We start from the raw sequence: 22,407 nt of genomic DNA on the forward strand, positions 1-22,407 counted from the left end.
ACTGGACCAGGGCTGCGACTGCCCTGAAATCTGACGGTTGGCTGGGCCAGGCACCCTGTTCTGGCGGAAGCGTTGTTGCCCTCGGAATCAAGCACGTGATGGAAAAGAACCACAAGTGCTCTTAGGCCTGTCTTTAGGCAGCTTATGGACCTTGTTGTCGCCCAAGGACTTTATTAGCTGCTCCAAATCCTCGCCAAACAAGAACTTGCCTTTGAAGGGGAGGGCCCCGAGCTGAGCCTTAGATGAAACATCCGCTGCTCAATTTCACAACCACAGGAGTTGCCGTGCTGAAACCACCGAGGCCATGGTTCTTGAGGAAGTACGAAGCAAATCATATAGGGCATCCACCCCATAAGCCACTGCTGCCTCCAGGCGCTCGGCTTGCGCCGCCTCTGGTGGGAGATCTTGTGCATTCTGCAACTGCTGCACCCACCTTAGGCTAGCCCGAAGCATATAGCTACTGCAGACGGCTGCCCAGATACCTAGGGCAGAGACCTAAAAAATCCTTTTCAGGAGTACCTTCAACTTTCAATCCTGAAGGTCCTTCAGTGCCTCTGTACCCGCCACCAGGATAGTGGTCCTCTTTGTGACCGCGGATACTGCGGCATCCACTTTGGGAACCTTCAAGAGATCCTCAATCTCTTCTGGTAGAGGGTATAACTTATCCATGGCTGGAAGGGAGGCAAAACCCAGCTGTCCTGGACTGATCCGGGTACGTACAGGGAAATGATGATAGCAGAGGGTTTTATTGGTGGGGTACAGGGCTGGCAGCGAGATTTGGTGCATAATACTGAAATATAACTCACACTAAAAAAAAAAAAAAAAGAAAAATACCAAGATCAAACCAAAAGGAAAAAACACCCTGCAAATCCCTAGTAATAACTGACATATGGCTCTGTTCTATACTTTTTAGCACTTTACCAATTTTTTTTTTAGCATGGTCATACTATAATTTTGCTCTCTTTCTTTATCCTCTCCCTTTGAGGGTCTCCTTTGCAAGGAGAGAGGGAGAAGGGGGGGGGGGGGGAGAGATCAAAGGAGAAGATGGGGGGGTGAGAAAATGGTCAGAAGAGGGAGTCATCAGAAGGTCAGCCCGTGTGGAAAGAAGAAGCAAAAGGCCCAATTCGATCTCTGCTGAAGAAGGAAACTAACACCCTGGAATTTCTGTAGTGAGGGGAGTTGCAAGAAACTGTCAGGGGCCAGAAGGATTACAACAGAGTGATGACCAAATGGCCCAAACTGAAAATGTTTCCTGAGCTCCAAATCCCCTTGCTACAGGCAGCACTTATAGCCTTCACATGCAATGGGAAGCACCTATGCTGCCTGCAGGAGACGCCGTGATCTTAGCTGTCAGATGGGTATGAAAACTTTATTTGACATGCTCCCCTGCCCCTACTCCACCCCTCCCCCATACACATATCTTTTGACCACCTAATTATTTCTGTCTAGAGATGCTACTAATGCAAAGTATCCTATAATTGATGGAACCTAATCAAACTGATGTTTAAGCATGTTATATCTGGGAAGAAAAAGAGAGTCCAACTGAGAGATGATGTAAAAAAAACAAAACAAAAAACAAACTGCTCTGAAGCAAGAGTTATTGCATTTATTGACTTCATGCCAAGATATAGCTAAGCTGGGTTGTTGTCTTTTAGGGGCGGACAACTTGTACTGAACATTTTATTGTACTGAATTGTCTTTTGTCAATTAGCTTGCTTCTTTTGTGAAGATATTTTTCCCCGCTGGTGGTTACTAAAGCAATTATTAGCAACGGAAAATCCCCTCACCCTACAGCAAGAAGTAAATCATCAGTATTTTGGTAAGGGAGAAAAAACCCCCCATTGAATTTGTATCATTATTTCTAGCCTACTAAACCACTATTGCCGGTTTTAGTACATGAGGTATGATAAGTTCTGATATCTTGTTAAAAATTGCATCCCAAAATCACGAGGCTTGAAGGAAAGACAGGGACTTAGTACACTTTCAAGTTAATTTTAGGGAGGACACATTTTCTTAATATTCGGGTTCTGTGGAGGATTTACCTAGATAATGTGGTGACTCTGGCTGTGAACACATTACATTCCAACAATACCACAAGATCACTTACTGTGGGTTATTTCCCACTACTTGTCTGGCCGGGCCTGTCCTCTTATCGTTCCCACCTCTTTCATAGTGAAATTGGCCAGCATTCCCTTAAAAGAAAACTTTCTTTTTTTCTTTATCAGAACTGCTTATATTTACAAACTAAAGGCACTGCGATAGGCATGACAATGGCTCCCTGGCTGGAGAATTTATACATGGCATCCTTTGAGGCACGTCAGATCGAACTTCTCCATTTCGTGAAAAGATCATTATATGGCGATGAAACATTGATGACGTTTTTCTTCTGCGGAGGGGAGGGGCAGAGTATCTGAATCTTCGAGTTTTCATTGCTGGTTAAATAGTTGTGATAACAACCTACAATTTTCCCTGCAGCATAGTTTTTCACCGATTTTCTTTTCTGGATGTTTTACAAACGTTCAATGAACATCATAATTTGACCACAACTTTATATATAACCCCCCCCAAAAAAAAAGACCCACAGATCAGAATGCACATCTGCAATTCCAGAGTTTTCACCTGCAGTCTCTTAGGGATATCTTGCCTCACTCCCTGTTTTTATGCGTCAAAAAGATATGTTCTTCCACCTCAGAATTTAAAAAAATCTAAGCTCATGTCCTTGGATTTTGTAAACAAGGTCATCCAGTGCAGATCATTAAGAAGGCTTTTAAGGCAGCATTATGCTTGGGCAGCAATGGGGTCCAAAACCCACCCAGCAAAATCTCCCGGGGGTAGGGAGGGGAAGCAGGGATAAAGGTAAGATAACCATCCTGAGGGGGGGAGGTTACCTGGAGATCCTCTGCAATAAACAATTCCTGAGATAAAAGGTTTAACAATTCTTATGTTTACCCAAAAGAAAAGGGTTAGGAATTTCATTAAACAATAATAAATATTCAAGTTCTTTCGATAGGTATTAGTGAAACAATACTGCAAGGAAATTTCTCTTTTTCTTCTCTTACAGTAATCAGTTATTTAGAATGTAAATGCTTGTTAAACTTTTTTTTTTTTTATATATATAACAGTAGTAAACCAATATTGATAATTTTATTCTCTTTCTTGTAGAAGCTCAAGCTGGATTCAACTCCGTCAGATAACTATCACTTTTAATTTACTCCAGCGGTGTCCCAAACTTATATCCAAACTTTCAATTTGTATTTTAAGAAAGTGAGTCTTTGTGGGCTATATTTTCTCTGCCAGGTTTTTCTGAAACAAAGAGATTCCCTCTTCTGGTAAGTAGCATTGTCTTGCTTGGCTGTACGTGTTTGTTTTTTTCTGTCTTATTTGTCTTTTCTGCCTCTTTCATTGATTTTTTTACTCGTCTGGCCAGACCGAGGTTGTGTCCTTCGGATGTGTGTCACACACTTACCTGTGGTCCTGAGGTCTTGGGTCCAAGCTCTGTCTGCCACTGTGTTATGATCTCAGGTACAGATACTTCTTCAGTGATGGGCCCTGAGGTAATTGGCGTTGTGTCTTCCTCTGTCGGTGTCCTCCTCCAGGGGATTTACCTACTACCGGTCTATAAGAAATCAATAATAAAGACTTCCTCCAGGGCATAGAGTATCTTCCGCCTTTCCAGTGTGGGTGTCTGGCGGATTGGTGGAACTGGGTAAATCTAGCTATGTAAACAAAAGATAATAAAAAAAAATTCCCTGTCTTTAATTGCCGGGGACCAGTATTCACTTCCTCAATCTTCACACTCCCCTCTAACTAGAACAGGTTCTATTAGACTGCTTTCAGCTTTATTACCCTTAACTACCCTGTCCCTTTTGTCTTTATCTTGCAGGGTATAGGAATCACTCTGGAGTTTGGAATCAAACTTATTATTGCATCTCCTTCTGCTTCCAAATCTCTTCAGAACACAGTAACAGCAGTGCTACTGGTTCCGGAGCTGTTTCCCTCTGGTGCAAGTTGGCTCCACTACAAATCATCTGGAGGAAGACATAGCTGGTTATCAGCGCTTCTGCTTTCTCCAAAGTTTTCCTGCTCTCTCCCTCAAAGTCCCCACATGCAGAACCGTTTTCTTCAGGGAGCAGATCCCTGCTCCTCCAATGTCACCCAAGTAGTACAACTTTTAAAAACCTCTTGGCTTCCCAGTGCTGCCACTATCAGCCGTCCTAATGCCAAGGCAGAGGTGTCAGTCACTTCTATTTTATTTCTAACATTTTTAAAGTTGCTGTGCTGTCCCAAATTAAGGGCCCTAGGGGCTGGTCACTTCACTTTTAGTGTCCCTATGCTGGGCAAATCTTCTCCAAAAGTCAGGAGGCTAGCCCTAGTGCTTTTCAGCTTGTTACAAGGAATACACAAGGTGCTTGCAGGAAAACCCTGGCATGGATTCCTGCCTAGACTGGAGTCCCAGACAGGGGCTGTCCTCTGGCCACAAAAACCTTCCAAAACACCCTTGCATGTGTGATGAGAGCTAGTACAGGGCATTCCAATACTCAAAATTGCCCAATCATTCAATTTAAACTATTTTTGCCCTGGGCTACGTGGCCTTGTGTCTCCCGGGTCTTGTCTTTCTCTCCAACACAAGTACATTCTCCCATACAGGGACAGCAGGGACTGTCCCATGATCCCTTGCTGCTATCCCATCTCACCCTTGTTCCCCAGTGCATTACTGGGAGTCCTGAGGGATGGAGGGTCCTGTTCCATGCAGTGGGACTTGCTGCAGGCCCCCTGCAACTTCCTGCATCCCTCTTCCTTTTATTTTTATTTATTTTGTGTCTTTTCACTTTAATTTTATTCCTATTATTTATTTAGCTTTGCTTGCCTGCTTCTTCAGTCTGGTCAAGGGGCCCTTCCAGTGGCATGGGTGCTCCCACAAGCAGATACAACTTTTCTAACCTGGCCACACACAAGTAGACGTTATGTCACGTTTGAAGAGAATGCATTAGAAGATTACCATGTATTCCTCAGGGTAAGGCCTTCTGAATGTAAATATGACTTTTGGTAATGTTTTCTTCTTTTCTAAAAATTGACAAAAACATTTTGGAGACTGTTCTCTGACGCAGCCATTTGAAGAAACGCTGGCCAGCATCAGAGTTGAAATATTTGGTTTCATTTTTTGCTTTCCAAGGAACTCTTAAGTTTGCCTTTAACTTATTATAAAGTCTCTGTTAGCAGGAATGGTCTCTTTATGTTTTGCAGGCTTCTAGCCATACAAATCACAGCACTAACCTAAAAACAAAACAGGTTTTTGACTGATGATTAAACATAGAAACATAGAAATGACTGCAGAAGAAGACCAACGGCCCATCCAGTCTGCCCAGCAAGCCATGCACTCCTCCTTTCTTTTTCTCTCTCTCATACGTGTTACGCTTGGCTTCCAGTACTCTCCAGTTCTATTTCCCCTCCCCCCACCATCAATGTAGAGAGCAGCGCTGGAACTGCATCCAAGTGAATATCCAGCTCAATCAGGGGTAGTAACCGCCGCAATAAGCAGGCCACACCCCTGCCCCTGTCCACCCAGACTATGCAATCCACATACAGATCCTCCCTTCCTCATTCCCCCTGCCGTTGAAGCAGAGAGCTATGCATTGAACGAGAAGTATCAGACTTTCTCCCCTGCCGTTGAAGCAAAGGGCTACGCTGGACATGCATTGAAAGTAAAGTATCTGCCCAGCTACACCTCGCTTCCCTGTGAATACAAATTTTTTTTTTCCTTCCACATTATCTCTCGCCGTTGAAGCCCAGAGCAATGACGGAGTCTCATCAACTGTGTGTATGTACACTTGAACAAGGGTATTATCTCCAGGTAGTAGCCCCCATTTCCGCAAGCCACGTTGGCAAACAACAAATATTGAACAAGCCTAATAATTGGCAATACCTATAGCCTATGACCTCACCGATAATTTTACATACTCTTACCCACCCCTGTTTATTTTTTTTTATTTATTTTTTTTTTGGAGATGGCAGCCCTCCATCCTTCCGCTCCGTGAAAGTGGAACACCGACCACTGGCATCCCGCTCCGTGAATGCCTCTGTGGCTACTGCCGCTCCGTGCAGTGTTCTGCTGCCTCCTTCCACCTTTGGGCTTGCGGGGCTCGGTTATTGATCCCTGCGTCTGCTACTTTTCGTGGCTGTGACAACTGCCCCCCCACCCCCCACCCCACAACAAGACCTTTAATTAGGGCTTCAAGGGCTGCTGCTTCTCCCTTTTACTGCAACAGGTCTGAGGCGATCTCTAGCTCAGCTTTTCTGCGCACTTCGGCGGCGGCTGTGGCAGCAGCGGCTTCCTGTTGTTCTTCTATTTGGAGCCCTTCTATCTTGAGGGCTGCTGCTTGTTCAGCATTCTGTATACGAGCCACCCCCTCTTTATTAACGTCCTCTAGACTTGATGGATACACAATGTTTATCCCATGCCCCTTTGAAGTCCATTACAGTTTTTGTCTTCACCACTTCCTCCGGAAGGGCAATCCAGGCATTCACCACTCTCTCCATGAAGAAATACTTCCTGACATTGGTTCTGAGTCTTCCTCCCTGGAGCCTCAGCTCGTGACCTCTGGTTCTGCTGATTTTTTTCTGATGGAAAAGGTTTGTCGTTGTCTTAGGATCATTAAAGCCTTTCAAGTATCTGAAAGTCTGAATCATATCACCCCTGCTCCTCCTTTCCTCCAGGGAGTACATATTTAGATTCTTCAATCTCTCCTCGTATGTCATCCGATGAAGACCCTCCACCTTCCTGGTCGCCCTTCTCTGTACCGCTTCCATCTTGTCTCTGTCTCTTTGTAGAAATGGTCTCCAGAACTGAACACAGTACTCCAGGTGAGGCCTCACCAAGGACCTGTACAAGGGGATAATCACTTCCGTTTTCTTACTCGATATTCCTCTCTCTATGCAGCCCAGCATTCTTCTGGCTTTTGCTATCGCCTTGTTGCATTGTTTCGCAGACTTCATATCATTAGACACTATCACCCCAAGGTCTCTTTCCTGCTCCGTGCACATCAGCCTTCCCCCCCCCCCCCCATCGAATACAGTTCATTTGGATTTCCACTCCCCATATGCATGACTTTGCACTTCTTGGCATTGAATCTCAGCTGCCATATCTTCGAATCTTCGACCACTCTTCCAGTTTCCTTAAATCCCGTCTCATTCTCTCCACTCCTTCCGGCGTGTCCACTCTGTTGCAGATCTTAGTGTCGTCCGCAAAAAGACAAATCTTACCTTCTATCCCGTCCGCAATGTCGCTCACAAAGATATTGAACAGGACCGGTCCCAACACCGATCCTTGCAGTACACCCCTTAAAACCGCTCTCTCTTCAGAGAAAGTTCCATTTTTTAAATTGAGCTGTGAGTGTGATTAGTCCAGCTTGGTTTATGAAGTCTTTCCTTTCAATATAAAAATAAGTGCAAACATTCAAATTAGCTTTCATTAACCTCAGTGGAGATTATTACATGCTTCATGTGAACTTTTGGTTGATAAATTGTTTTATCGTCTTATGTACCAGGTATCTAATGACCTGTTTGGTACCTATACTTAAGAACTTTTACTGGTTGCCAATGTTACGTAGGATTACATTTAAATTTTTTTGGTTTTCGTATCATTTGAAAGACTTTAACCTCCATATTTATCAACATTTTTGATTCGTTATCAATCAGGCAGAGCCTTATAGTCTTCACAGAAATAATTATTGTTGATTATCTTTCCTGCTATTATGAGGCTAGAAGTCACATACATCCTTTAGTTTTCCCCTTGCAATGGAACTCACTTCAGTTAGATCTACATACTGAATTAAATTGTCTGAAATTTCACTAAGGCCTTTAACTGTTAGATTATTTATAGATAATCTATTTTGATGTTGAAGTTAGTGCAGAGAATGCTGGGGGGATATTCTTTTGTCTATGTATATTATGAAGTTTAGCTCTCTAACTTTTTAGTTTAGCATTAATAGAATTAATGTATAATTGATTTATTTTATGTGTGTATTTATGTTTTGTAATCTATTTTTCCCTGTATGTACCCAGATCAGTCCAGACTCCTGGGTTTTGGCTCCCTTCCAGCAGATGGAGACAGAGAAAGTTTTACGGACACTGCTTCTTAACAACATGTGTCACCTGCAGTTCTTCAGTATTTCTCTGTCTCCAGCAGATGGTAGATGGGTGCAAAACCTGAAGTTCTGCAGTCTGGGCAATTTTTTTTCTTTTTGAGCCTTCCTCCTGGGGGTTTTTGAATCCTGGTGGGTTCTTCCCTGTCTGATTGAGATGGACGAGCCGGGGGTTGGTGACCCTTGTGTGCTCATACCGTATGCCCATGGAATGTAAATCTGGTGGTCCAGATCCCTTCATGAGGCCGCTCAGGCAGCTACAGGCTCCAGATATCTCTTTGTTTCTGAAGCAGCTTTTCTTTTTAGACTGTTTGCCTCAGTTTGAGTGCTAAGTAAAGTTAAAAAAAAACCAAAAGTCAAGGGATTGAAGGCAGGCGCATGGCTCTGCTGAGCAGGTGGCTTCCTCCTTGGCTGAAGTAGGTTAATTTTTTATCTTGTTTTTTTTTTTCTTTGGCTTTGGCGACAGGCACCGGGCAGCTTCTATCCAGGTATGATGGGCTGTGGCTCGACGCAGTCACAGCTTAGTCAGCTCGGGCTGAGCACCAGTTTCTCCGAGGGCGGGGAGGGTTTATCCACTTGTCCCTGTGCTGCAAAGCAGTGTCGGAAGTCCCACGCTCCTGTTTCGGCATCGCTTCGGGGCCCTGACCGAGGTGCTGATCTTTTCCCTAGCGTGGGAATGGCGGCCAACTTGGTTTCACTGTCGGCCGTTCCCGCACTGGCGGGGGGGGGGGGGGGGTGGTGATCCCCCGTGCTTGTCTCTGGCCTGTTCAATCTCCAGCCGCTTCAGGGGCATTTTGAGGAGGAAGAGGGCCTTATGCTGCCGGGTTCTAGCGCCTTTACTGCGAGGTCTGGGGCTTTTAGGTCTTTCTATACAGGTTTTGTGCTGCTGCTGCTGCATGAGGCTTATCTGGCCAAGCAGCAAGCAGCTTGTGCAGCTAGGGATTTGTGGTCCTGGCCGGCCAAGCTATTTGAGGGATGTACGGTATTCGCTCTGGGAGACAACGGGTTTCTCCAGTGCAGAGATCGCTGAGTCCGTCCTTGGGTTCTGACCCAGGGAAAGACGGGTCTGATGAGTCTGGCAAGGCTTCTGTGGAGGCAGAGGAGTTTCCGGACCCTGATGTTTTCGTAGATCTGATGGACCTGGTGGGCGGAAGTGCTGGTCAAGACGATGATCAGTTAGTCCCAGTTCCTGAAGGGGATAACCTGAAGGTAGTTCATCTTTTTAGACGAGAAGAACTTGATGCTTTGCTACCTTCGGCTTTTCAGATTCTTAGGGTTAAGATCCCCCAGGAGGACCCTGATTTGGAGGGGGTAGATCCGGTCCTGGATGGGACACGGGTCCTCCGATAGCCTTCCCGTATCACAAGTCAGTAAAGAAGCTTGTGGAAGCAGAATGGGGAAACCCTGATTCTGAATTAAAGGTGGGAAGGTCCATGGTGAAGCTTTATCCATTGCCTGAGCAGGCCCTGGAACTGTTTTCTCTCCCTAAAATTGATACCGCGGTTTTGGCGGTTAGTAAGAGGATGACTATCCCTGTGGTAGGCTCTGCAGCGTTAAAGGACATTCAAGATTTCCCTGGAGGAAAGGAGGAGCAGGGGTGATATGATTCAGACTTTCAGATACTTGAAAAACTTTAATGATCCAAAGACAACGACAAACCTTTTCCGTCGGAAAAAAATCAGCAGAACCAGAGGTCACGAGCTGAGGCTCCAGGGAGGAAGACTAAGAACCAATGTCAGAAAGCATTTCTTCACGGAAAGGGTGGTGGATGCCTGGAATGCCCTTCCGGAGGAAGTGGTGAAGTCTAAAACTGTGAACGACTTCAAAGGGGCGTGGGATAAAAACTGTGGATCCATCAAGTCTAGAGGGCGTGAATAAAGAGGAGGCAATCAAACACTGCACGGAGCGGCAGTAGCCACAGAGGCAATCAAACACTGCACGGAGCGGCAGTAGCCACAGAGGCATTCACGGAGCAGGATGCCAGTGGCCAGTAGTTGGTGTTCCACCTTCACGGAGCGGAAGGATGGACGGCTGCTATCTTCAAAAAAATAAAAAAATAAAAACAGGGGTGGGTAAGAGTATGGGGTAAGGGTGTGGCCTGCTTGTTACAGCGGTTGCTACCCCTAATTGAGCTGGACGTTCACTTGGATGCAGATACGGCGCTGCTCTCTAAATTGGTGGTGGGGTGGAGGGGAATTAGGGCTGGAGGGTACTGGAAGCCAATAGTAACAGGTGGGAGAGAAAAAAAGGGGAAAAAAATGGATAAAGTGCGTAGCTTGCTGGGCAGACTAGATGGGCCGTTTGGTCTTCTTCTGCCGTCATTTCTATGTTTCTATGTAAGATCACAAGTTGGAGGTACACCTCAAAAGGATTTTTGAGTTTTTGGCTCTGGGTTTGAATGTGGTTATTTATACCAGTTTTATGCAATGTGCTTGTCTCCGCTGGATGCAGCAGATGCAAGAAGGCCTGCCCAACTCGGGCAAGGAGGCAGACAGGGCTGAGAGAGTTGAGGCGGCGGTGGCTTTCGGAGCAGATGCTCTGTATGATTTGGTTCATACCACCTCTCGAAATATGGCTTCTGCAGTTTCCGCTAGAAGGTTGCTTAGGCTGCGTAACTTCCAATCTCATTTGGGGTGTGGATCTTGAAGTTATGGATTGGGTGGTAGTTACTACTGTTGCCAGCCTGTCTGGTTGGGGAGCAGTGAGTCAACACCAATCAGCTCAGAGTGGCTGGTCCGTGAAAGAGACTGCATGGTCTATCAACCGGCTAGAGACCAGAGCGGTTCGCTTAGCCTTGCAGGAATTTCTACCATTGGTGAGAAGCTTATATCAGTCAGCAAGGCAGAACCAAGAGCCAAGCAATAGCCTGGGAGGCACAAGAAGTTAATTCCTTGGGCAGAGCAGCACCTGGAGTGGATAGCGGCATCCCATATAGCCTGGGTCAAAAATGTTCAAGCGGATTACTTGAGTTGGACGTGTTGGATCCGGGCAAGTGGGAATTGTCGGAGTCCGCAATGCTGTTGATTCGTGAGCAGTGGGGCTCTCCCCATGTGGACTTAATGGCGACTCGTCTGAATGCCAAGGCCTTTCGCTTTTTCAGTCAGAGACGAGAGCATGGGCCTGAGGGCCTCGATGCTCTGGTTCTGCCTTGGCCACAGGGGGACCAAATTTGTGTCTTTCCTTCCTGGCTGCTCGTGGGCAAAGTGTTGTGTCGCATAGAAAAGCATCAGGGAGAAGTGGTCTTGGTGGCTCCAGAATGGCCACTGCATCTGTGGTTCATGGATCTGGTCAACTTGGCTGTGGACGGGCTGATTCGGTTTGGTCATCTGGAGGGTCTTCTGTGCCAGGGACCCATATTTTCCGACCAGGCTTCTCACTTTTGTTTAGCAGCATGGCTTTTGAGAGGTGGCATTTGAGATGTAGGGGTTATCCAGAGGAGGTCATTACAACCTTTCTCTTCCAAGACAGTACAGAGGCTGCCAGAGTGGAGGTGGGACTGCCCCTTAAGGTCTCTTTATATACTTTTCTGTCTGTCTTGACTCTTCCAGGTCTACCACACTAGCCTCCAGAGAGCAGACTCATTCTCTGAGAGCCAGGAACTCTTTGTATTAAGTGCAGACATTCAACTTCTCACCCACTAGTAGATAATCATACATGTAGCATTTGGTGCAAAAGACTAGAGGACCCCCATCTTACTGCTAGATTGCTGTTTGCATCTTATTATTATTGTTTAGTTAATAACCCTTATGCTCTATAAGTTGAACAAAGTGAATAATATTGCTGGCAGGGATTTTATGTGTTTCTGATTTTGAATTTCAGAGAAACCCACTTGTTGCTTGAATCACAGCAGTACTCAAGGAGAGAGCAGCTCCTCAGTGATTTTTGCTTAAAATAAGAAGATAAACTTGATTCAGTGATAAGAAAAGGCAACTGGTTTGTTTATAATAGTTCCTTACCTTGAAATAGCCAAGAAAAATGCTGCACAAGAAATATTTCATTAACTAGCTGACACCCATGGAAATTCCCCAGAGGGGAATTGCCCTCCCCACAAACCCCAGCCCAGCCTACCTTCCCACTCTGAGCCCCAGTACAGCCTACTCAGCTTCCCATCACAGGCTGCCCTCCCTCTCCACAGCCCCAGGAGTAGCACAGCTTGCCCCATCTCCCCAGCCCCAGTGCCTTCCCTTCCCCCTCCAGCCCCAACACAGCCTGCCTCTGTCCCTGCAGCCCCAGCAGAGCCCGTCCTCACCCCCAGCAGCCTCGGCACCACCCGTTTTCCCCCAGCTCCAGCAGAGCCAGCGCTTCGTAAGCCAAGACCTCTCTCACCGAGCTCCAGCCAATCTGTCCTCCAGATATTGGATTTGTTCTGAGGGCTAGGAGCTCTCTGAATTGAGTGCACACATACAGCCTCTCAGGAACTGGTAGTCATAAATGTGGAACAGTGCAAAAGACTGGATAGCACTCCCCCCCCCCCCCCCCTCCTTCACTGCTGGACTACTGTCTGCATCTTAATTTTGTTCAACTGTTAGTGATTTAAAATAAGGGAGTAGGGGTGTTAAAACTAATCTAAAAATACTTTTAATCTATTGGTTTATGTCATGTTTGTCAGCGATTCTCCAGAGACTACTTTTAAGGTTACTGATCCTTGTTTTGAAATTAATTCCGTTATTGTATCAAAAACTAAATCTGCTGCTAAAATGTATAGAGTATTTTGGCGCATGCCTTCTGATTCTCTGCTGCTGGAAAGAGATGTGAAATCTGGGATGTGGGAGCTGAAGCATAGATTGCTCACAGTGTCCTCCGCAGATAAGCCTTCTGGTCCTTTTCTGCTAGAAAGAGTGTGGAGGCTGTGAAAGCTCAGACCTAGTTGGCTCACAGTGTCCTCTGCTGAGGCTGCTAGAAAAAAGTATACAAATGAGCCTTCAGAATGTGGAACCTGAAGCCTAGATACTTACGGTGTTTTCTGGAATCCTCTGCTCAGGCTGCTGGGAGAAGTATGCAAATTAGCCTCCATGTCCTGATGCTAGAAAAACTTGGGGGGGGGGGGGAGAGAGGGGGGCAGTGAAAGCTGAAACTTAGATGGCTCATAGTATCGTATGCTGTAAGAAGTATGCAAATGAGCCTTCTAGTTTTCTGCAGCTGGAAATAGTGTGAGTGTTGTGAAAGCTGAAGTCTAGACAGCTCACAGTGTCCTCTGGAATCCTCTGCTGTGACTTTTGGTAAAAGTATACAAATGAGTTTTCAAGTCCTCTGATGCTAGAAAAAGTACAGGGGCTGTGAAAGCTGAAACCTGGATAGCTTGTAGTGTCCTCTGGAGTCCAATGCTAGGGCTGCTGGCAGAATTCTTCTAGTCCTCTGCTGCAGACAGACATCCACCACCTCCCGCTACATGCATTATATATATATATAGAGAGAGACTGACACAGCATTGGAAAGAAAGATTTAACATAGAGAAGCCCATGTTTAACTTGAAGCATAGTATATCTATTAGATAACTCCCTGTATAACTATTTTTCATAGAGACAACTTTACCATATTGTCATTTGTTATACCTGAATATTCCAGTAGATAATAGATGAACATTGTGAGTAATTTCAGTAACTTAAGAGTTCTGAAATAATTCTTAGCTTTGCGTATCGCTAGATGGCTTACAATGCGTTACAATTGGTTTAGAGGGTGAAGCAACATGGAAGACACTGAGTAGCCATGCTATTTCAGACTCCACAGATTTTTAAGAACTGGATACTCTATATAGTCCTTTCCTCCCTGGAAAATGGGAAAATGCAAGGGGACAACAAAGATCTACTCTGATGAATTTGTGCCCCCCCCCCCCCCCCCCCCCGGAACTAATCAAATAGACACCTTTGTCTTGCAGTGAGCATGGCTTGATGAGGTTGATTGCGGTGGCTTGGAGTAGCGGGAAGAGCTGGCTGACAGAAGCTCCATGTGATTAAGGCCACCCTGAGTCCAGAGAACAGATCCCTTCCACCCAAACTTTATGGAACCTTTCACCACTCTGTTGGGTCAATGACAGCTGATGACATCAAACACTAATAAGCCCCAGAACAGGAATTGGGAGCGTTTGCATCAGTGATTGGGTCACTGGAATCAGGGTTGGTGGGGCCCTTTTGAAAAAGCTGGGCATTACTTAAATCTGGCTAGAAGTTTGAGAGAGCCCATGGAGAGAAGAGCACTGGAGCTGGAAGCCCCTGGGACACAAACTATGTTACAGGATATAGCTTGGGTTAAGATTCCTGCCCCAATAACACTTGAAACCGAATTTGCCCCATTAGTTCTTGTGTTAGTTTCCCTGCAGAAGATCTGGACTGTTATTGCTAGAATAGAAGCATCATTGCCTGAGTTTGTCAATCAACTTGTTCACTTATTCTGAAGAAAAAGTTAAAAAAAATGTATTCTCAGGATTTAAAGTTCACTTCTTATGATAACCGTCTGCAGGAACGTCCAAGAGAAATTGCCATCCCTTCAGACTGTGGTAGTTACCCCGGTTAAGGACAATCTTAATTTATGAAATAAAATTGAGATGGTAGAAACGTGATCTAGAAAAAATAGCCCTTGATTTATTCATTTTCCTAAATTGTCTATGACTATGCCTAAGGATACATTCAGTGAAGACTTGGTTGATGTGTTGAAATTTCCAATGGAAGTGCTGCCTCCAACTGTAAGGATTCAATATATGCCGCCTTTAGTATAAGATATGCCTGGGGTCAACGGAGCAACAAGTAGATGAGAGCCAAAAGCAGGTTTAAATCTGATAGCAATTCTTGAGCAGCCACGGGAGGCAGTAGAGACAAGAACCACCTTACTTATTGCTTTCAAGAGCGTTCCTTGACAGAGTTGTCCAGCTAGAGGCAGAATTGTTTCTTAAGTTTCCCCTGAAATCTATTAATAAGTATCAAGGAGCGTGCTTTACGTTCTTGACCCCCGTCAGTTGAGTAAGTTTCTGGAAAACCGTGAAGCTCATAGGGTTGGTGGAGTGCACCCTTAGAAGCATTATGGATCCCATGGATTTTGTTGGCACTCCAAGATGTTGGTTGGGGTTCTTGATTTTTTTTTTCTGGGTAAACCCTTCAGAATTTGGGGTTTTTTTTTTTCCTTTCTCCTTGCCGCTCCTTTTTTTATGGACTTTCTCCCTCTCTCTTGAGTACCATATTTTCTGTTTTGATATTTGTGTCATGCATTAATATTTATAGAGCCCAGTTATATAACATAGTACTTAGGGCCAAAGCCTGTGTGTACTTTGGCCATAATTTTCAAAGCGGACTTATCCGCATGTATCTCTGCTTTGAAAATTAGCAGGGACATGTGAGCTCTTGTGCGGCATACACCCGCACATTTCCGCTTGCAGGGGGAGAAGGTGTAAGTGTTCGTGCAGACACATTCGTGCATACTTCCTATTTTAGAAAGTACACATGGAAATGACTGCCTTGCCCTAATTCCACTCCTGGGGATGCCTCTTTCAAGTACGCTTTGAAGCTTAAGTGAAATTGCTTCCATGTGTATTTTTACACAGGCAACCCCTGGGGTAATTTTCAAAAGCTTTATTGTGTAAAACAGCATTTTAGGAGCATGTATTCTATTCAAAATTTACTCCATTATTTGTATTCAAGTTGTATTCTTGATTTAAAATGTAAAAGTTTGATAAATATATAGTAATGTTTTTTGAAAAAAAAAATATACCGTAGTTACTGATTATATATTTAGGAAACAAAAAAAATGGAGTACTCACAAATAAGTGCAATAAAACCTTTATGACAGGTGAAAATATTCTGGTCTTTCATGTTGCGATCAGTTAAAAATTTTCTTATGACATATATATTTTAATTTTACAGAGTAAGTCAAAAACAACAACGATGTAATATATATATGCAGACAATCATTTACATAAACAGCAATCTGCACAATATCACTAGCAATATAACATAATATTCTAAATATATTTGACTGTATCATTGTACATGCATTTCTACTGAATAAAACAGAACTCTTGATAATCAAATCACTTAAAAATATTTACAGTATATATACACGTTTATTTGTTCATTTTTGTGTCAAAAGATGTGCAAAAGAAAAAGTAAGAAGAGTGATATCAGCAAAGAACAATTTGATGTAAATAAACCTCAAGCAGGTATTCCTTAAAATAGAATTATTTTGGTAGGGAATCCAATGTAAAGATACCTTGGTGTCCACTAAATGGCCCTAGCTCCCAGGCCTTATATATCTGCAGAAGGACCATGTCATTCAATACTGCACCTCCCCCAAAGCTTTGCAGGAATTGGAAATCCTTTAGGAACCAGGTGGGTTAGCCCACTTGATGAGGAGGCAGAGTAGTTTTGCTTTTATGAGGGAAAGACGTGTGTTCAGTGTGCTCTCCAAGTTAGGCCTTTAGGCTGGACTCTGGAGGGAATTAGGGATAAAGAGTGTGTGTGTGTTTCTATTTTTGCTCAAAGAATTAGGATTTTTCTGTTTTAACCTGTACCTTCCTGGAGGCTAATATTCCCTCTCCAGAGGTGCAGGAGGGATCGGTATTATCCCCTGCGCCCCCATCCAGAGAAGCTTGCAGAGACCTGTAGGGAAGATCTGTGTATTTTGGCAAGATTGAGTTTTACCAGCTTTTGGGAAGGAAGTATTTTTTTCTACCTCCTTCCTTACCCAGGGCTGGACTTAAGAACTGGTCCAGTAGAGTCCCTTCCTCCAGAAGGGGTCTCCAGTCAATTCTTTTGAAGATAATACTAAGGGAGAAGAGGAGAAGGACATCTGGAGTCCCCCAGTTGGAGTTTTCACCCTGAGACATGGGACACAGGCAGGTTTGGAGCTTGAGAGTGTGACTTCTAGCCCCCCCCCCCCCCCCCCCAAATACTGTTGGAAAGGGACATCTGCCCCGTCTTTGATTTACCAGCCCCCTTGGGATACATCTTCATACCACAACAGGGAGGAAGCACTAGCTCCAAGCTCCAGTATGAAGGGACACTTCCACAGAGGGTTGAACTTGTACTACCAAATGGACAAGAAATCTGGCTGTACCAGGACACTTTCTTATTTCATTTTATTGATTTTCATATAATCAATATCAGTAAACTTTAATTTGAATACTCATCCAGCAAGTCCTCCCAGTTTTATCCAAGTGCCTATCCCAAAGGGCTATGCTAACACACACACACACACAAGAAGTTTACAGTGCCTGGACCCAGAAGGTTAGGATATGGCAGAGGAGCTAGCTCAGTTACAGGCATTCTTTTATGGCCATTTGGAATCGGCTACATTTCCTGGAGAAGGGAGGACATATAGGGAGTGCTCTTCTGTTTACCATTTCTTTTTTGTCTTGGTGAAGAAACGTGGAAGACCCCGGGCTATTCCTCCAGCCATGCCCGACGGGCCTCCTCTTGAGTCAGCAGCCTATCGTCACTTCCCTAGCCCAAGTGGATTTAACTGCTCCCAGCAATTTGGAGGTGTACAAACCGGCCTCCATTCTGGCACTGAGACACCTTTAACCCTGGAAGCTGGTGGGGATGCACCAGATTTTCTTAGTCCCTGTGCAGGAATTAGCATCTTAAACCATAAGATCAGAACAAGATTGGTTACAAGTAAGGGAAAGTTAAGGTGGTTGCACAGGGAAGTACATTTCCAAGGTACTCCTGCCTAGTTTTGGCAGGCAGGCAGCCAGTAAGCATGATGCAGGATTGGGTGGAGTCATTAGCCTCTCAAGAAAGGCTGGTTACAGGCTTCTAGGGTAGCAAGTAGGGGAGCCAAGGGATACACCGAGGAAAAGACAGCTGAAAGACATAGCCAGGGGTGTCAGCTAGGCAGGCAGCCATGGAGGCAGATGGTGAAGAGGAGGATCCGGAAGCAGCTTTTACTGGGCTCAGCCACTAAGATAAGTGAACTTTTCTAGGCTGGCTGTAGAGAAGGAAATTCTGAACTGCTGCTTTTGAGTAAAGGGAAAGGAAAAGTTTTGAAGAGGTGTTTAAGAAAACCTCACAAAAGAGAGAGATGAAAAAGAAATTAGTGGGGCTGCACCTTGTATGGGATTTTGGGGAGATTTGTACTGCAACACAAATAGACTCTGAAGTATTAACCAGGAAGAAATAGGAGGAAAACATTTGGCTGCAGCCATGTACATTTGCTTATGGTTAGCCATTTTATGTCTCTGAACTACGCAGAAGGAACATTTCTCCTTAATTGGTTAACAAGTTGCTTCTGGGAGCTACACAGAGGGAAAAAAGTTTTGTCTTAACCTGCAAGGAATAAGCTTTGAGATTTACAGAGCAAGAAGCTTTGACAAAATGACTAGCATTACTATGGAATTATATAAGGATAGGCTGGCTATCACTATTTATAGTTTATAGTTTATTACTTTTTATATAGGGGAAGTTTGCCCTTCAATGATAAAGTGTTTTGAAGGCTGTACTTACCCAGAAGAGGAGTGTCTCTAAGTTGGAGCTATATCTGAACAGAGGGAAGTTACCTTGGAGCAATGCTAGAAATACCAGAGGTGCTATCTGGCTGTAACATAACCAATCTGAGAAGCTGCAAGGATTTTTGTATTTTGTGGGAGTTTTTTGTTTGTTGGAATCTCAGCATGGACTGTATTTTACTGAAAAATTGTTTGATGCCCTGAAGATTAAAATTGTCATACATTGCCAACAAAGGTGCACATATGAAGCTTGAAAGTAAAACAGTAGAAGGAATATCTGTGGTGTCTGGACTTTTTCTGGAATTAAGTGCTGGCAAATTGGTCAGTAGGTTAAATGATCAATTATCGGTGCCTGGAGCAAAAGATCCAATCCCTTGTCACTGAAATTAGCCTGCATACAGAGCCAGGATTACGAGATGATTACCCTGACTAATAATGCCTGGGAAGTCTATTCCAAAGGAGCTGGTTAATATAAAGCAGTGTTTTAAGATTTAAGAATATTGGAATTGTGGTATGAGATACTTCTGGGACTGACATAAGGGAAACCTCCTGGTATGAGGGTTGAGGGTCAGCGCCCTGCCAAAAGGGTCACTACAGGCATCAGAGAAAACCCTAAGTGATATGTCTTCCTTTTGAGGAGAGTTAGCTAATGCCAAATTGCACCTGTAATCTCTGTTTTGTTAGTTTACCTTGCTACGGATGAGCCTACACTCAAGCCAAGGACAGTTGCAAGCCTTAACCCAGTGTACCTGAATGCCCCAAGACTCCTGCCTTGTCATAAAGCTATAGTGGTACCTGCCTCCTCGTTTCCTGGGGATAGTGGAGGAGGAGTACCGGTGCTGACTTTGATGCCTGCAATTCCGTTTATCGTTCATGTTGACTGGAGGGTCGCAGTGGCTTGATGTCTAGTAGGACAACCTCACCCTTGCAGCAGGAGATGTCAACATTGCAGACTTCGGTGTAAGTTGCTGGCGTGGTAAGTCCCCCTTTCGGGGAAGAAATAATATCTGTTCCCAGCCATGCTAAACACTCTCTGTTGTTGAAACCAAGTTCCAGAGCATTGGAATCCTTGTGAAATGCTTTGATTTCTCTTGGATCTTCTCTTTCTTCTTTAAATGATGTTGCTGCTGGTATCCATGCTACTTTGCAATCCCATCAGAGTTCCCTGGAAGCTTGTCATTGGTGCCTTGGAGAAACAGTTGGAAGCTATTGAGAAGGTCCAAACTGAAATGACCAATGCTAATGTATCTATGCAGAGAAGACTAGAAAATTTGTAGAATGCTTCAAGGTATTTAAATCTTCAAGTGTGCTTAATTTCCCCAAGTTGGTTTGGGATCTCCCGCTAATATTTTTGAAAAATATCTTTTGAAGGTTTTGCTAATTCCCATTGAAGTGCATCCTCCTATTGCAAAGGCCTTCTTTTTACCATCAAATGCAGATGATAGTTCAATTCCGGCTTCTCAACCAGCAGAACACACAGATGTCCTAAATTTGCCTGAATATTAGGAAAGATCTGCTGAAATTGATGATAACTAGAGGGGCATTATTAGTGGCTTTTGCCTTTTCTCAAGTCGAGATACTGTTTTGAAATTGTATTTTAGGTACAGGTCTGCTCTGTTCTTTGGAGATAACATTTGGATTTTCCTTGACCTGTCTAGGGTAACTCAAGCTTGTAGGGAGAACTTTCTCGCAACGCGTTCTGAGGCCTATTGCTGTGGGGGCTGTTTGTTCAATTTGTTTTCCTTGTAAATGTTCAGTGCAATTTGGAAATGTGTACATATATTTTCTTTGAACCTGAACAGTTGCGTTCTTTTCTAGGTTCAAAGAAACTTCCAGAAGGAATTAAATGTTTGTCTTATTCTTCCGCTTGTAGAGGAATATACTTTCTAACCTTTCTTTTGTGTTGGAACCTGAGGATTCTCCTATTTAGTGGACTTTAAAATACTGTAAATGCTATTTACTTGAAATTTCCTGTAATATTAGCTATTCATTTTTCTCTGATCATGGCATGATTGCTGTAGCAAGTTCTTCTTGTGGTGGTAGTTTGAAAATGTAATAAAAATAAAGTTTAAAAAAACAAATGATTTTTTTCTGCATCTGAGAACAATATTATTTTATCGGCTTTGCCTTCCTTCTTTTCTCTAGTGCCTGCCCTTTCTTGAAGATGAGCTTTGTCTACTGCCGATATATCTGCTTAGTTTAAGTTTAAATAAATGTTTGAATTTCTCTCTGAACTGGTTTCCAACAAAGCAGTACAGCAAGGGATTAACACAGCTGTTAGCAAATCCTATACAGAAAACAAAAGGCATTACGGTATCAATGATTGCCAGAACGTTGCAGTCATTAACAATGTTCAACCATGTCAGGGCATCCAGAAATGTCAGGACGTGGAATGGCAGCCAGCATATTATGAACGCCAGAACAACAGCGGCAACCATTTTCAGACTTTTGTCTCTTTTTTGCTTGATTTTCCAAAGTCCCTGTGATTTCCACAAATGTAGCCCAATCCCGAGAAAGCAGTAGGCAATCACAGTTAGAGGAATGAAGAAGCCAAGCAAGTTTTTAATTAAGGCCATTCCAGCACACCATTTTGAATATTGCTCATGGGGAAAAGCCATAATGCAAGCGTTGACTCCCAAGCTTTCAATATATTGCATATCACGGAAGTAGAAAGTAGGCAAAGAGAACAAACAGGCCAGTCCCCAAATAATGAATGCAATGAAACAAGCTTTTTGCCGGGTTCTCCTTTGAGATTGAAAAGGGTGGACAATAGCCAAGTACCTGTCTATGCTCATACAGGTAATAAAAAATATACTGGCAAATAAGTTCACGCATAAAAGTGAACTGGAAATCTTGCACATCACTAATCCAAAGAGCCAGTTGAAGCCAAAAGCATAATAGGTTGCCCAAAGGGGAAATGTAGGCAAAAACAGCAAGTCAGCTATAACTAAATTAAATATGTAAATACTGGCAACTGTTTTTCGACCATTAGGAAGACAAAGTACTGTAATTACCAAACCATTGCCAACGATTCCAGTTATAAAGATAATACCACAGAGTGCCGGGATGAGCTCGGATTGGTAATCTGAGGAAGTATTCTGACAAGCAGTGGCTGTTTGCTCAGGTGATGCATTTGCAGGTATGGAATATGGATCCTGGAAGGTTTCTTCTGCGAAGGTGTAGAAAGAGAAGCTGCTGTTGTGCATATTTAGGGGTTGATGAAATGTAACCTTAGAATGATTTTGGCCTCTTCATCAGATTTCTTTCCTAAAAAGGACAATTGGAACCATTTTTAGATACCATTAAGAACATAAGAACATAAGAAATTGCCATGCTGGGTCAGACCAAGGGTCCATCAAGCGCAGCATCCTGTTTCCAACAGAGGCCAAACCAGGCCACAAGAACCTGGCAATTACCCAAACACTAAGAAGATGCATTATGACAACATATATGTGTGTGTATATAGTAAACTCTAACAAAGGCACTAATTACATACACCCAAAATAAGGAATCGTGTACATAATAATATGTATCAAAAATATCAATACAACCCATCTCACCTGTACTTTTTATATATCTCTTTATTTTACTATTAAACATAACATGTTCATATTCTTATTCACATACTACATTCACATTCATTATACAAACACATTTCATTATTTTATACAATAGTGATCACAACACTCCGTAGAATACTATAGCTATCACGATGTAATGTTATGAATATATTCCACTGCTCATGGCAAGTAACTCCTTTAATAAACTCAGTCATGAATAAACTCCAGCTCTTAAGCAGTATATGCAACATAGGCCTTTCACATCAGTAAAGTT

General features: G+C 43.7%; 1 protein-coding gene across 3 annotated transcripts in view; it reads right to left on the reverse strand.

Moving 5' to 3' along the window:
* Positions 1–17,014: 17,014 nt before the first annotated feature.
* Positions 17,015–22,407, reverse strand: part of AGTR2 (angiotensin II receptor type 2) — a 135,932-nt gene continuing 130,539 nt past the window's right edge. For all 3 annotated transcript variants that reach the window (XM_029606722.1, XM_029606721.1, XM_029606720.1), the window contains exon 2: positions 17,015–21,840. In XM_029606722.1, the coding sequence (XP_029462582.1) occupies positions 20,715–21,779 (1,065 nt within the window). In that variant the 5' untranslated portion in view covers positions 21,780–21,840 and the 3' untranslated portion in view covers positions 17,015–20,714. The remainder of the gene's footprint in view (positions 21,841–22,407) is intronic.

The sequence above is a fragment of the Rhinatrema bivittatum genome, chromosome 6 (assembly GCF_901001135.1).
Source record: "Rhinatrema bivittatum chromosome 6, aRhiBiv1.1, whole genome shotgun sequence".
Classification (NCBI taxonomy): domain Eukaryota; kingdom Metazoa; phylum Chordata; class Amphibia; order Gymnophiona; family Rhinatrematidae; genus Rhinatrema; species Rhinatrema bivittatum.